At 44.5% G+C, this 15,921-nt stretch overlaps 1 protein-coding gene across 3 annotated transcripts in view; it reads left to right on the top strand.

The window, feature by feature from the left end:
• Positions 1-208: 208 nt before the first annotated feature.
• POLA1 (DNA polymerase alpha 1, catalytic subunit) overlaps positions 209-15,921 on the top strand; it is a 315,435-nt gene continuing 299,722 nt past the window's right edge. For all 3 annotated transcript variants that reach the window (XM_075913285.2, XM_075913286.2, XM_075913287.2), the window contains exons 1-4: positions 209-368; positions 8,772-8,896; positions 14,434-14,530; positions 15,571-15,651. In XM_075913285.2, coding sequence (XP_075769400.2) covers positions 341-368; positions 8,772-8,896; positions 14,434-14,530; positions 15,571-15,651 — 331 coding nt within the window. In that variant the 5' untranslated portion in view covers positions 209-340. The remainder of the gene's footprint in view (positions 369-8,771; positions 8,897-14,433; positions 14,531-15,570; positions 15,652-15,921) is intronic.

Here is a 15,921-nt window from a genome sequence, read left to right as displayed (position 1 = left end):
CCCCCGCAGGAGCAAGCAAATAGCAAGTACGCCTGGTCCTAACTTGCAGTCAGGGTGCAGCTGTAGCCTTCAGGCACCCGCCCGCGTCTCTCTCCCGTCCAGAGCGGGAGCCGTAAACACAGAGACAACCCGCAGGGCGCCCGCGCGCAGCTCCGGCTCCTCCCCCTCGACCCGCGCAGGAGGGCTGGAACGGGGTGAAGGGGCGGGCTGGCGAGAGACTGGGCGCGCCACGGCTCCTGATTGGCTGGCCGCGCGGCCGCAGCGCCCCGGCCGCCTCTCTCGCGCCACTTTCGGGCGCGTTGGCGCGAGCGGGCTGGCAGCGAGCGGGCTCGGGGCCACCATGGCGGAGAGCGAGACCCGGCGCGGCGGTGAGAGGCGGGCGGGGCTCGCGCAGGGGCGGGGTCTGTGTGGTGGGGGTGCTGCATTAGGGCTCTGCTGGAGCATGTCTCCGGTGACCTGGGCGCGGCCGCGGCGAGTGGCTGCTTTTTTTGGGGGGGGGGGAGCGCGGGGACTTCATTGATGCCCCTGAGATTCTCCTTGCAAGGTGGCAGGGAGGATGCGTTGCGATCTTACCTGTTTCAAAACGTGTACCCCGGCGTGCTGAACCAAGCTCGTTGCGCTGACACCGGCCCCGGTGCCGTCCCGCTGCATGTATGGTTTTGCCTCACGCTGTTTTGTTCTTGAAAATGGGCTTTCTTCTTCTCCGGATGGGCTTCAAAGCTCACCCCTGTCTGTATGCAACATGCTGTCAAGTGCATGGAGTAAATACAGGGGGAAGAGAACTGTCACCCGTTTTAGTTTGAAAGAAACCTGCTTCATGCTAGCATAATGCAGAGGGGAATCCTGCCTCTCAGGAGTGTGTTCTCCCACGCTCCAAAGTCCTCATAAGCTGTCATTGTTGCTTAGGTCAGTTTTCTATGCTTATGATAGGCAATGGCCTCAGCACGATAGCAACCTAACCATTGTGAGGGTTTTTTTAAAAATTTTATTTTGGGAGGTATCTCAGCAAAGGAGAGTCTTAAGAAGATTACTATGTTAGCTTTGCAAATGTTTGTGGGTAGCTACTGAGAATAAGGAGCATCAGAGAAGGAAACATGATGATTCTTGATTTAAAACTTAACAAGTGTGCAATGGAGGCTGGCACCTAGATGGATTGGAGGTGGGAGTCAATGTCTTGATAATGAAGGAGAGATGATAAATTATTTGTCGCCACCCTATCTATGTTTGATGCAATAGAGAAAGAGGAGCCAGTGGAAGAGTGCAACAAGAGTGATGACATGGGCAAAGCAGGCTGGGAACATAATCTTTGTAGCAACCTTCTGAACGGTTATAAGTAAGGCTGTACCAATTCATTGTTTTGGTCAATTTCACAGTCAGAGGATTTTAAAAATAATCATTTTCATGGTCTCAGATGCTGGTCTGAATTATTAGGGGACTGTGACCATGGGGGTCCCAATCTAAAATAATTTTGGAATGGGAGGTTGCAAGGCTATTGAAGGAGGGTTTGCCACCCTTGCCTCTTTGCAATACGCTGGAGAGCACTGCTGGAGAGCAATGGCTGCTGGCCAGATTTCAAGCTCTAAAGCCAGCATCACTACCAACATCAGCACAGAAGTAAGTGTTGCACAGTATTGGTGGGTGGGTCATCATATTTTCTTTTTTTCTCAGCAGCCTCCTATCCCTGGTTGGGGGGCTGACAGCCACTTTCACTTCTGCACTGCCTTCAGAACTATGCTGCTAGGCACCAGCCATGGGGACGCGTTTTGCCCAATCTAGATCGAGCCATGTTGCCCCACCGAAGAAATCCAAGACATGCTCAAGAGGAGCGCAAACATAACACTCCATACAAACCCTGTCCCCACACAATTCCTGAAGTCAGTATTGCTCTTCTCATTCTACACTTTCACAGAGGCAAGGCAGCATAGCCATGTCCTTTGCTCCCACTCATGACCTGACAAATTATTCCAAAGCTGTACAAACTTGGATCAATATTGTAACATACTTCAGAGGCAACTGACCAACTATGTTCAGTGGACCAAAAAAGGAGAACCCCCCCCCCCCCACTAATGTTCCCATGGTAAAGACCCTACTCAACAGCTGATGTTTTGGTTCATAGCCATTCAGGTTGAGTAGAACTGTGGTAGATGCTGTAAATTTGGTAGGGCCCATGTTCTAAGCAGGGCAAGATCTTGCAAAGACACTGGTGAAGATGTACCACTGCTCTGCCTGACCCCCAATAAAGTTAGCGGTGGTTGACCTCTGCTGATCCATTTGTGGGATCTAGACCTCAATAATACTGTTTTGCAAATGGAAATAGATAAATTGCTACTTTATTACCTAACAATTCAAGTACAGGACATTTTAATCAGTCATGTTACCTAAAGGAATAAATCTGTTAGTCTGACATCAGTATGGGGACAGGTTTACATTAGAAGCACTGTCGCATGTCTGGTGAAAATGCTTTGGGCTGACAGGAGAGCATTCTCCGGTTGTCAAAATTGAGTGTTTCTCAGATTGGTCCATGGACCCACTCTGAGAAAACTGCTACTGGCCGTTCCAGTTTGTTTACTTACTGGCTCAACGACCATGAAGCCCATCGGCTGCAAACGGCAAACCACAGCCAAGGGGAGTTATGGGAAGCAGCAGCCCGGGTCCTGCTGCTTCCCAAAGCTTCCCTTGGTTGCAAACAGCGAACAGCAGCAAATGGGAGCTATGAGGCTCCATGGCTGTGGAGCTGGTAATTAAACAAACCAGAATGGCTGCCCCAGAGCAGCTCTCTGAGTGGGTCCATGGACCACTTTAAGAAACACTAGCATAATTGCTCCCCCTCTGTAAGAGGAATAAGCTATGTTGGTGGGATACCAATCTAGTAGATATTTGCTTTTAGCAGTAATAGATGGGCTACATGCCACTGTAGGAAAGTCTTTGCCTGCCTCACTTCCATAAACCTACCAACCTCATTCATGAAGCTGCTTAGGTTTTTTTTGCCACCCACTGCCTCCCTTGGAAGGATGTTCCAGAATTTCACTTGTCTGATGGTTAGAAATCTTCACCTAATTTCAATTGTAAATTTGTTGATGTTCAGTTCATATCCATTTGTTCTTATGTCCATTTTGGTGCTTAACTTAAATAACTCCTTCCCTGGTACTTAGCCCTCATGAAGGGAAACAAGACGACATTCTATAAATATATTAGAAGCAAAGGAAGACCAAGAACAGGGTAGGCCCACTGTTTCTTCCTCCTCACTGAGCACTAAGAGGAAACTTGGAAATATCAGAGGTGCTTAATGACTTCTTCGTTTTGGTCTTCACCAAGAAGTCTGATGAAGGAATGCCTAACATAGTGGATGCTAGTGGGAAGGGGGTAGTTTAGAAGAACAAGTTAAAAATCACTTAGAAAAGTTAGATGTCTGCAAGTCACCAGGGCCTGATGAAATGCATCCTAGAATACTCAAGGAGCTGATAGAGGAGGTAGCTGAGCCTTTAGCTATCATCTCTGGAAAATCATGGAAGACAGGAGAGATTCCAGAAGACTTGAAAAGGGCAAATATAGTGCCCATCTATAAAAAGGGAAATAATCACAACCCAGGAAACTACAGGCCAGTCAGTTTAACTTCTGTGTCAGGAAACACAATGGAGCAAGTAATTAAGGAAATCATCTGCAAACACTTGGAAGATAATAAGGTGATAGGGAACAGCCAACATGGATTTGTAAAGAACAGATCATGTCCAACCAATCTGATAGCTTTCTTTGATAGGATAACGAGTCTTGGGGATAAGGGAGAAGCGGTGGACGTGGTATACCTAGACTTTAGTAAGGCATTTGATATGGTCTCATGTGATCTGCATATTAATAAAGTAGGCAAATAAAACTGAGATGGGGCTACTATAAGGTGGGTGCATAACTGACTAGATAACCATTCTCAGAGAGTAATTATTAACGGTTCACAATCCTGCTGGAAAGGTGTAACAAGTAGGGTTCCGCAGGGGTCTGTTTTGGGACCAGTTCTGTTAAATTTCTTCATCAACGATTTAGATATCGGCTTAGAAAGCATGCTTATTAAGTTTGCAGATGATACCAAGTTGGGAGGGGTTGCAACTGCTTTGGAGGATATGGTCATAATTCAAAATGATCTGAACAAATTGGAGAAATGATCTGAGGTAAACAGGATGAAGTTTAATAAGGACAAATGCAAAGTTCTCCACTTAGGAAGGAACAATCAGTTTCACACATACAGAATGGGAAGCGACTGTCTAGGAAGGAGTATGGCAGAAAGGGATCTAGGGGTTATAGTGGATCACAAGCTAAATACGAGTCAACAGTGTGACGCTGTTGCAAAAGAAGCAGACATGATTCTGGGATGCATTAACAGGTGTATTGTGAGCAAGACAAAAGAAGTCATTCTTCTGCTCTACTCTGCACTGATTAGGCTTCAGTTGGAGTATTGTGTCCAGTTCTGGGCACCGCATTTCAAGAAAGATGAGGAAAAATTGGAAAAGGTCCAGAGAAGAGCAACAAGAATGATTAAAGGTCTAGAGAACATGACCTATGAAGGAAGACTGAAAGGATTGGGCTTGTTTAGTTTGGAAAAGAGAAGATTGAGAGGGGACATGATAGTGGCTTTCAGGTATCTAAAAGGGTGTCACAAGGAGGAGGGAGAAAAATAGTTGTTCTTGGCCTCTGGGGATAGAACAAGAAGCAATGGGCTTAAATTGCCTAGGGAGCTTGTGGAATCTCCATCTCTGGAGATATTTAAGAGTAGGTTAGATAAATGTCTATCAGGGATGGTATAGACCAGTGATTCCCAACGTGGTGCCCGTGGGTGCTGTGCCGAGTGATCGGGGCCGGCCCAGCCCCAGGCCTGTGGTGCGTGGGGGCACCAGCCCCGGGCATATAGGGGGCCCTGGGCGTGCTGCGCAGGCACGCGGCAGCCCCAAAAGGTTGGGATCCACAGGTATAGACAGTACTGGGTCCTGCCATGAGGGCAGGGGACTGGACTCGATGACCTCTCAAAGTCCCTTCCAGTCCCAGTATTCTGTGATTCTACGATTGATTGATTTTTATAGCAAGCAATCTCCCATCAGTTGTCTTTATCTTAGGCTAAACAAACAAAGCTCTTGGTGCCTCCTCTCAGGGGTATTTGATTCTTCTGATCTAGTAGCCCTTCTCCGCACCTGTTCCAGTTTGAACCTGTTTTTTTTAAACATGAGTGACTAGACTTCTCCACATTATTCCAGATGAGGTTTCACTAGTGCTTTGTTTAGTGGTACTAAAACGTCCCTGTCTCTGATGAAAAATACCTGCCTAGTGCATCCTAGGACTGTTTGTTGGTTAGAGACTTAAATAAAAGTATAAAGAAGGAAGTTGGTGATCTAAAATGACCTTCCCTTCCATTTGGGGGAGAGGGATAGCTCAGTGGTTTGAGCATTGGCCTGTTAAACCCAGGGTTGTGAGTTCAATTCTTGAGGAGGCCATTAAGGGATTTGGGGCAAAATCTGTCAGGGATGGTACTTGGTCCTGCTGTGAAGGCAGGGGAACTGGACTTGATGACCTTTCAAGGTCCCTTCCAGTTCTAGGAGGTAGACATCTCCATTCATTTAAATCATGGATAGTGACTGTTTAGGCACGTGCCTACAGGAGGTTGGGTGGAAGCTTAACAACTGTTACCCTTCCCTTCCTGAATCTCTTGTAAGTGCTGTGACAAAGTCCCTTGTTAGCTCCCCAGGGGTTTTGTGCTTCTTGACAGTTTCTTGTGTGCCTTGGAGACTCACCTTGTCTCAAGGCAGCAAATGGGACTTCTCCAGAGGCAAGGAAGGGTCCCTGCTTACCGAGTCATTCTCATTACAGGCAAGACCTGAGTAAAGGAGGGGGGAGGGAAGACAAATCCCCTTTTTCTGGCCTTTGGTCTGTTCCCATCTCCCCAGCAAGGTAATCCTCCAAGAGAAGGGGGTGGGAGTCCAGACCCACCCTCTCCACTGGACAGAAGGGGCAGCTGGCAGGGCTTCTTACCCCACCCTAATACAGCTACCTCTCCCTTGGGCCACTGCACCCACTGCTTCCTTCTGTTATTGTCTGCCTTTTACCTTGAGGTTCAGCCCTTCCATGCTTTGTGCCTCTCAAAACACACCCCTCCGCTGTCTGGGAGGAAACCTTTTATAGGGACTGGGAGTTAACCGCCTTAACTAGCAGCAGGTGCTTAATTACCCCCCCCCCCCCCCCCCCCGGTCAACCTCCTTCTGGCTATGGCCAAACTGGCAACTTACAAAACCAGGGAGAAGAGGTTGGCCGAGGGAGGGGCCTGCGACTGTGGGGCCTATTTCCGTTCCTGCATCCGGGCAGAGTTCCACTGGGTGGCAGCCGCTGACTCTCTCTTGAGACCTTTGGGCGGCAGTGGATGCTGTCCAGAGTTCTTCGCTCGGTGTCCCTATCTTGTTTTAGCCCTTTGACGCTCACACCAGTCCCTGTTTTCTCTTTATTTGTCCCAAGTAATTTGTTGGTTTTTCTGGGCTAAATGGACCTTCCCTGTAGGCTGGGAGGGAGGTCCTTTAGATGTGGGCAGGCTAGTGCCCGCCCACCTCCTGGACACCAAATAGGACTAGGCCAAAAAAAAAAAGTTGCAGTTCACAGGCTGTGGTCTGCCACAGTGCATTATTATCACAATCTACCTATTCTGCAGCTCATCAGGTCCCACAGTACAGGCAGTCCCCGAGTTATGCGGATCCGACTTATGTCGGATCCGCAGTTACGAACGGGGCCGTTCCTCTCCCTGGTCTCCCTGTCCGCTGCCCACGTGCTCCGTGGCTTGGCTCTGCTTTGCTCTGCTTTGCCCCCCCGTCCCTCTGGTCTGCAGCTGGCCACGTCCTCCGCGGCTTGGCTCTGCTTTGCCCCCGTCCCTCCGTCCCCCTGGGCTGTCCGCTGCCTGCGTGTTCCGCCGCTTTGCTCCCCGTCCCCCTGGTCTGCAGACCAGGGGGACGGGGAGCAAAGCAGAGCAAAGCCACGGAGCCCGAGGGCAGCAGGACAGCCACGGCACGTCTGGGCTGTCCTGCTGCCCCCGTGCTCCGTGGCTTTGCTCCGGACACCTGTGGTACAGCAGCTGGGGCGCTGCCGGTTGGTCCCGTAGCGCCGCTCTGGGCACTACTGGACCAACCGGGCAGCACCCCAGCTGTTCTGCCCCAGGCGTCCTGATTCAGCCACTGCTGGTCAGATTCAGCAGCGGCTGAATCAGGACGCCTGGGGCAGAGCAGCTTGGGTGCTGCTGGGTTGGTCCAGTAGCGCCGAGGAGCGGCGGTGCTACTGGACCAACCCCGCAGCACCCCAGCTGCTCTGCCCCAGGCGTCCCCAAGTCAGCCGCTGCTGAAACTGACCAGTGGCTGACTACAGGAAGCCCCTGCCCCGGGCTTCCTGGAATCAGCCACTGATCAGTTTCAGCAGCAGCTGACTTGGGGATGCCTGGGGTTCTTAAGTTGAATCTGTATGTAAGTCAGAACTGGCGTCCAGATTCAGCCGCTGTTGAAACTGATCAGTTTCAGCAGCGGCTGAATCTGGACGCCAGTTCCGACTTACATACAGATTCAACTTAAGAACAAACCTACAGTCCCTATCTTGTACGTAACCCGGGGACTGCCTGTATTTGATGTTTTGGCTACTCTCCTCGCTCAGTAGCTTTATGGAGCTGCATCAGCATTTTATCACCTCTGTTCTTGTCTCTTCTGTGCCTACTTGTAGCCAGATTTGCTGCCTCCACAGCAAATCTGAACCCGCCTATTTCTGTCTTCAGTGGGGTTTTTTGGGAGGGGAAGCAGTGGTCTCCCACTTTAGCCCTTTCCTCTTCTCTGGGTTAGATTTCAGTCAGATGACTGAACCCACCTGGGACTTTCCTCCTGGCTCCTCTGCACCTTTTGTTTGGCTAGTAGGGATTTAAATTGCATTAAATGAAGTAAATGTGTAACCACTGAATTAGGGGCAGCAGACAGCTCCCCAAGAGCTGGTATGGGTGTGGGGTGGCGTTGAGGAGCCTATATGTAACCATGAAGGTTAGCTGATTAGCTCAATCTGTGCATTGCTCCCTAGATGTCAGGAATTGTGGCAAACAATGGTCTACACAAGGAAAACATTTGTTATTGATTTCCTTTCTGCTAGCAGCATCTCCCTCAGTTCTATCCAACTGGAATGGTTATGAGCTAAAATATCAAATGCTGCATGGGATCTTACATCATGTGAATGTTTTTCTTCTCTTTTTTTTTTTTTTTTTGGTCCACTGAACATAGTTGATCACTTGCCTTCTGAAACTTGTTTTGATATTAATATAAATGTTTACAGCTTTGGAATAATTTGTTTGGCCAAGAGTGGGAGCAGACGGGGCATGTTCAGGCCAGTAGCATCAAAATGCTGCTCTACCTCTGAAGTTGAAGGGGGAGAGCAGCACAGATGTCAAGAATGGTGGAAGTAGCTGCTAGCAGAAAATAATAAACTGGCAAGAATTTTTCTGTTCTCTTTTGCTTTGTGATTTTTTCTGGGTTCAAGTTTTCGATAAGCTGTTTCAGCAATTATAATGGGGAAAAAATTCTGAAATTATGCTTTTAATACTGATACCATGTTGCCATTATGCAGGTTGACAAAATGGTTTTGTTTACACTTCAGTTTCTTTTTAAAGAACAGTCAACAGTGCAATCATAGTTCTATTAAACTAATACTGAAGCATTATTGTGGATTAAAAAGTCAAGAACAATGTGTAGTTAACTTCTTCTGATAGTTTTTAATATTGATTTCAGCTACAGACGACTCTGGAAGTTTCGCAGTGTCACGTTCTCGACGTGAGAAAAAAACTAAAAAAGGGCACCAAGAAGCTCTAGAACTCTTAAAAAAGGCCAAGGCGGGTAAAAAAGTAAAATATGAGGTAAATAGTTCAATTTTTTCCTCTTGCTTAGACTTTCTATATAAAAAACTAAGTTGAATTTTTGATAGTATTGATCTTTGTCTTAACTTCTATAAAGTTCATCAATTGCTTTTGGAAATTATGGGGAACATTCAGATAACAGTCAAGAAAAACTGTCCTGAACAGTATCTCATTAGAAAACTGTTCCATGAAAATGTTTATGGTATTTGCAACTTCTTTGTCCCTTAACATTGGACTTTCAAAAAATTGGTGAGCAAGATTTAGAACATTCAGACTTATTGTTTAAACACAAAGTTTGATCTGCCTTGACAATAATTCTTTAGCACTTCAGCATGTATCAGTTAAACAGTGAACTAGGAAACTTAACTTACAACTTTTTCAAAGTATTATGCAATCCAAGTATGCTAATTTTAAGGCACTGCATCCTTGCAAAAAAGGCAAAAGTAAATTTATATTTCAGTATTAACTACTACAGAGTGCATCAAGATGATATAGTAACCAAATATGCAACATCAAAACATCTTTTTTTCTCCCACCTGCAAGTGGAATGAAGTCTGGAATAATCAGACCACTCAAGATGCATATTCAGCCTACCAATGCTTTGTGTTCCTCGGGCCAGGTCTACATTACACATTCATTTCAGTATAACTATGTTGATCAGGTGTGAGAAAAATCTACACCTTTGAGTGGCATAGTTATATAGACCTTAACATCCCAAACCCCCATGTAGAAAGTGCTTTGTCGTCTGGAAAGCTTCTCCCATTGATATAGCTACTGCCTCTTGTAGAAATGGAATTAAGCCAATAGGAGAGCAGAAGTGCTACAGCAGTGCAGTTGTGCTGATGGAAGTTGGTAATGTAGAACTGCTCTCAGTTATAATTGTTAAAATGTTATGCAAAGATTACATTTCAGTTGATCTACCTAGTGAAATTTCCAAGTGTTAGCCATGGATGTGAGGCACCTGACTGCCAATTAGTTGAAAGCCTTGTATGTTCCTGCTGTTGGCCAGTTCCCCAACTCCACCAGCCTCTGGCAAAATGAGCATTGCCTTCTGGGACTTGGCCAGTCACATAGTCTTAACAGGTTAAGGATAGGCACACTCCACCCCCTCATTCTTCTCCTGTGGCACTTAGTTCCTGAGCCACTAGATACTTAGAATTCCCAGATCTCATACTACCAGAGGAACAGTACATCCCAGCTTACCAGTCACACCTTAGATCACAATTTTGCTTACTACATAGCACTTAGATATGCATATAGTAAAAACAGGAATAAGTTCATTTAACAATGAACAGAGAATCAAGTGTTAGCAAGCAGAAATATTGGAAAGATAGGCTTATATATCAGAGGGATAGCCGAGTTAGTCTGATTCTACAAAAGTGATGAGGAGTCTTGTGGCACCTTATAGACTAACAGATTCATTGGAGCATAAGCTTTCATGGGCAAAGACCCACCCACTTTGTCAGATGCATGTCATGCGCTTTTGTAGGTTTACATATAAAGTATTCAGAAGTGCATTCCAGAATCCTGACTGACTTCACTGGACACCCCTTTGACTGACTAAGTTTAGTTTGCACAGCTTTCCAGTGTTTCTCAGCCAATCCTGGCTGTGATCTGATGGGTTTTTTCCCCCATGCAGTAAACTGATGATGTGTTTGCTTCCTAGGTGAAGAATGCAGAGTGAGTCCAAGTCTCAACAGACAGGCTGTGTCTACATTGGTGCGATCTTGTGCAAAAGCAACTGCTTTTGCACAAAACCTTGCTGCCTGTCTACACTGGCCATGAGTTCTTGCGCAAGTAAACTGACGTTCTAATGTATGAAATCAGTGCTTCTTGTGCAAGAACTATGATGCTCCCGCTTATGAATAAGCCCTCTTGCGCAACCGTTCTTGTGCAAGAGGCCAGTGTAGACAGACAACATGAATTTCTTGTGCAAGAAAGCCCTATGGTTACAATGGCCATCAGAGCTTTCTTGCGCAAAAGAGCATCTGCACTGGCATGGATGCTCTTGCGCAAACACACATCTCTTGTGCAAACGCACATGCCAGTGTAGATGCTCTCTTCTGGAAGAATTTTTGCACAAGAACTCTTCTGCAAAAGAGTTCTTGCGCAAGATTGTGCCAGTGTAGACGTAGCCTTATCGTCCAGAAATCTGTTCTCTTCCCATGTAAACAGGACTTCTGCTGACAATTTATTTTTTCATGTAAATATCCTCTATGTAAAATCTTCAAATCTCTTCATCAGCATTTGGTTAAGACTGAATGGGCATCCATTGTGAACCATACAGCATTCAATTTACATATAGACAGGCAGATAAACATCTCTTGCCTGAAAGAAAATTTTTCATTCTCTGCTGGTGATCATGCGCAATTCATAGCCCTTAAAAATAAATCCAACCTCACTGCATATTTTCCATTCATATAGTTCACAATGATGACTAGCATGACACAGGGTTTCAGTAGAGATCTTACATAATATCCTTTGACAAACCAGTATGAAGATACCAGACTCTGGAGATTAGGTGTTCCTGTGCTTTCTGCCAGTTGGCACCAAGAATCCCTGGATAAGGTACTGTGATGCCTCCCTGCAGTACCCAAGATTGTGAGGCACTTTACTACCAGCTTCCCTTAACATGAGGAAGCTTCATCTGTGATTGCTTTGTCTGGTCAGGTCCCAGATTCTGCCAGCCTCAGGCAACACATGCCTCTCCTTTTACCCTGTGCAGGGTCTCAGGTCCCTTTGAGGATAAGCTGTAGGTGCATTCCAGCCCCTGAGCTCCCCCTTGGAGTATCCTTCTCTGTTTGTCTGCATACTAACAGAATTCACAGACCTGCTATTCTGAAAGGAACAGAACACCTAAATTAATCTCAGAATCATCTCTCCAGTCAATTTACAACACTTGTTTTTACAATAAACATGTCTATTTTTATTTAACAAAGGCTAGAGATTAAGAAGCATTAATGGAAACAAAGAATTGCATGTAAAGTAAAATCATAATACTTTTCCCCTATAGCCTAAACTTAACAAGACATTCTCCTGTCTCATTAAGGTTAACTCATCCAAAATCTCTCTCCCAGTGTTAAACAGCCGGATAGCTGTGATCCTCTGTTCTTAAGACAAATCAGCTGGTCTCCTCGTTGTAGGATACCTGGGTCTATTTCTGTACCCCCCACATGTAGTTCCAAAGATCCATCCTTTTTACTTTTCAATAGGGTACCTCATGCTGCTTGCTTTTCTTATAGAAAGTCTCTGCTGGAGATCTCGCAATCTTTTGACTAGCAGTGGCTTGCTTGATTAGCATTTTGCTCATGCTATAAATAGGCATTCATTGTGAAGTATACAATAGTCGTGTTACAAACAGATATTTTTACACACACACACACACACACACACACACACACACACACACACACACACACACGGCTCGCCGAACCACGGCTCGCCCCGCTCTCCAGCCGCTGTCCGGCGATCTGCGCATGCGCAAATTGCCCAAACCCAGCTCTTCCAGGTTACAATCTACTCACCATGGGTGAGTAGATTGTATTATTTGTCGAGGCCTGTGTGTGTGTGTGTGTGTGTGTGTGTGTGTGTGTATATATATCTTTTCTTTAAAAAAAATTGTTTATCATTTTCTGGTGACCCAGCCTGAACTTCCAGACTTCAGGAGCATAATTTTCACAATGCACTCACCTAGCTCCTTGCATATTATCCAAATAAATCTTTTGCGTTGATTATGATGATCATTGTGACACAAGTTGTCAGTAGAAAACTTGTGACATTCTTTGGTAAACAATTGTTAAGAGACCAGATTCAGGATCAGGAAACCTTATGCACATTTGTGCTCTCTGCTAGCTGGCACTAGTTGGTCCCAGGTTGACATACCTCATCTTTGTATATGAGAAAAGAAATCCGAGCATCACAGGTCTTCTTTACCATGAATCCATTCTTGAAGAAAAGTAGATACCTCACTTGCTTCACTTACCATCTGAAGAAGTGAGTTGTCCCCCGGAAGCTCATGATACCATCTACATGTTTTGTTAGTCTCTAAGATGCTACAGGACCACTTGTTAACTTTTTTTAAATTACAGACTAACATGGCTACCTCTCTGAGACAGTAAAAAAGTCAGCTGACAAATGCATTCACTGCCATAGTGAACTGGAGACGTTTAATGTTAATAACATTTTCCCTGGATCAATCAGTACTTGTGACGAGCTCCAGGGTACAACCTGGAACTAGGGTATTGCTTTGCTCCTGGGGCTCCCCAGTCTGGGCTATTCCTCCCAGTGCTTTTCTAGTGAGGAGAGTTGCTGCTCATCAAGGCACCATTACGTCACTCAGCACATCGCCCACTTCGATTGCATGAATGTTCTCTGAGCCACTCATAAATCACACAGAGAAAGGCATCAGCAAAGCTCTCAAGCCCCCAGCCTTGCACCTAGAACTCTACCATTTTGCCCTGGTTATATACCTGACCAGTGTCAGTTTATTATCCAGTTTGTCCCTCCCTCTATGTGGAGAGGACACACACCAGTCTTTGTAAAATGAGGTGAAATTACCCAAATGTTTAACCAAAACACACTGTTTCATGTAAAACATAAAATAGCTCTTAAGTGATTATAAGTGGTAGATACAAGAGGTCAGAGGGTAGATACAAGAGTGGTAGATACAAGAGGTCAGATTGTCTACACCAATGCTTTTGTTGGTGAAATGAATGTCGGTTGTGAGTGTATGTAAGTATTTTTTTTTCACATCTCAATTGACAAAAATTTTGCTGGCAAAAGTGCTTAATGCACAGGGAGCTTAAATCTGATTACACTGGGCAGTATTTAGACCATGCAGTTTTTCTCACACTGCTGGATGTTGCGAGTAGGTTATAGTTGGTCTTCCCACTGTTCATGTTACTTTCAACACAGATGGGGGGAAGAGAAAAGAGACAGTGGCATCATGCTTTTACCTGTCTCATATCCTTGATCCACGTGTCTGGAAAACACTAGCCCAGACACATCCTTGTGGCCTTTGCTGAGTCACAAGAGATGAGCAGTATCTCCTTGTGTGATGCTTACAGCATTGTCAGTCCCCTTGTTTACGACTCTGCTGCTGATTAATAGCACTTCTGGGGTAAATCACCCCTGTTGTTCTCAGAGAATTGGCATTGGCTGGCCTTCAAACTTGCAATATATTTCAATAAGGCACAATCTTATAACACTACATACTAACAATATATATATTGACAGAACTGTTGATTTCAGCAGATCATGCCCTTTAATGTGATATTTTGCATATCATGCTTTGTATTAAATATATAATTCTGTGATGGGATGAATATGGGTGCTTTTTTAAGGTTCAGAATTCCCCAGGACTAAAAAGCAAGAAGAAAACAACTCAAACTCAAGGAAGAGTTGCACTTGCTGTTTGTGAACAATTTGCCCTGCTGTGATTAGAGACGATCAAGCCAATCTAATGAGTCCTTGATAAAGGTGCTTTATTTAAAAAAAATGCATGAGAAATGCTAATCCTCAATATGCCTTTCTTGCAGGTTGAGGAGTTCACAAGTGTTTATGATGAAGTTGATGAAGAACAGTACTCCAAGATGGTCAGGGAACGCCAGGATGACGACTGGATTGTAGATGATGGTGCGTAAGATTCATTTAGGGGGTTCCCTTTACATGCTGAATAGAAGCATAAAATAGGTGTGTAATGTAAGCTGTCAGTTGAATGGCTTACAAGTTCCAATATACTTTATATGCATTTAAAAAAAAGAATAAAAATTACCTTGAAATTATTTGAACTCCATCTGTTTCATGTTGCCTCTAAGGGTACGTCTACACAGCAAAATTATTTTGATATACCTAGTGCTATTCTGAAATAACTTAGTCCATGTCTACGCAGCAGGCAATTATTTTGAAATAGTGTCAAAATACTGTTAAGCTGGAGGACTTCTTACTCCAACTCCTGTAACCCTCATTGTATGAAGAGTAAGGGAAGTCAGAAGAAGGATTTTGAAATAAGTGCCACGTAGATTCTCCCTATTTCAAAATAAGATACGCAGTTGCCGTAGCTCGATTTGCCTAGCTTATTTCGAGTTAAGCCCTGCAGTGTAGATGCACCCTAAAATGTAAATGCCTCAGTGATCTCTGTAGATCAGTTATGCAAACAAAAAAGAGCTTATATACAGAGTCTTTTATAGCTATTTAAGTGTTGTGGCACTCAACATCACAGTGCCTAAATGCCTAAATCACTTTCAAAAGAAAAAATTAGAGTCTTAAATTAGTCAGGTACTGTGCCCCTACACATAAATAGTTTTAAAATTTGGGCCTTTGTCTAAGAATTGTTGAGTTTATAACAATGCATTCAAGATACATTATTCAAATTCTGACATTTCACAGTGACTTTTTTCCATTTAAAAATGGTTCCCTGTTGCAAACTACAATTTTTTTTTTTTTTTAGTTGGTCATATACTAAGGTAGTTACATTGATCTGAACCCCATTATAACTTGGTTTGTTTATTAGTGTGCATTCATACTCAAAATATATAATTTATAAAATAATGAAAAATCAAGTGCTTGTTAAGCAGAAGAGATCCCTTAACAGAGATGAACTTTAAATTTAATTTTGCTAAATTTTCAAAGAGTCATTTAAAGTTTACATACTGTACATACTTCTTCTTGTACAGATGGGATCGGTTATGTAGAAGATGGAAGGGAGATCTTTGATGAAGATCTGGAAGATGATGTCCTTGGTTCCAGCAAGAAAGGTAAACGAATTTAGCTTTTTTTAAAAAAGTTTTCTCCATTTTTTTTTTACGTGCATAAAATTGAGTACATCAATTGACTTCATGCAGTGAAAATGTCCCAAATACTAGCACATTAAACATAGCTTCCTGTGAAGGACATCTTGTACACTGATATCTGAAGCGACAGAGGTTGCATAATTTGTTTGGAGTCAGGGTTTGGCCTGCATAGCCTGTGTTTAGTCTTGGTAATGTGTCTGAAATGAAGATGACAGAGGTTGATTATCAGAGCTT

Source organism: Pelodiscus sinensis, chromosome 1, assembly GCF_052426305.1.
Source record: "Pelodiscus sinensis isolate ZL-2025 chromosome 1, ASM5242630v1, whole genome shotgun sequence".
NCBI classification, from domain to species: domain Eukaryota; kingdom Metazoa; phylum Chordata; order Testudines; family Trionychidae; genus Pelodiscus; species Pelodiscus sinensis.
This window is presented reverse-complemented; position numbering and strand designations above follow the sequence as displayed.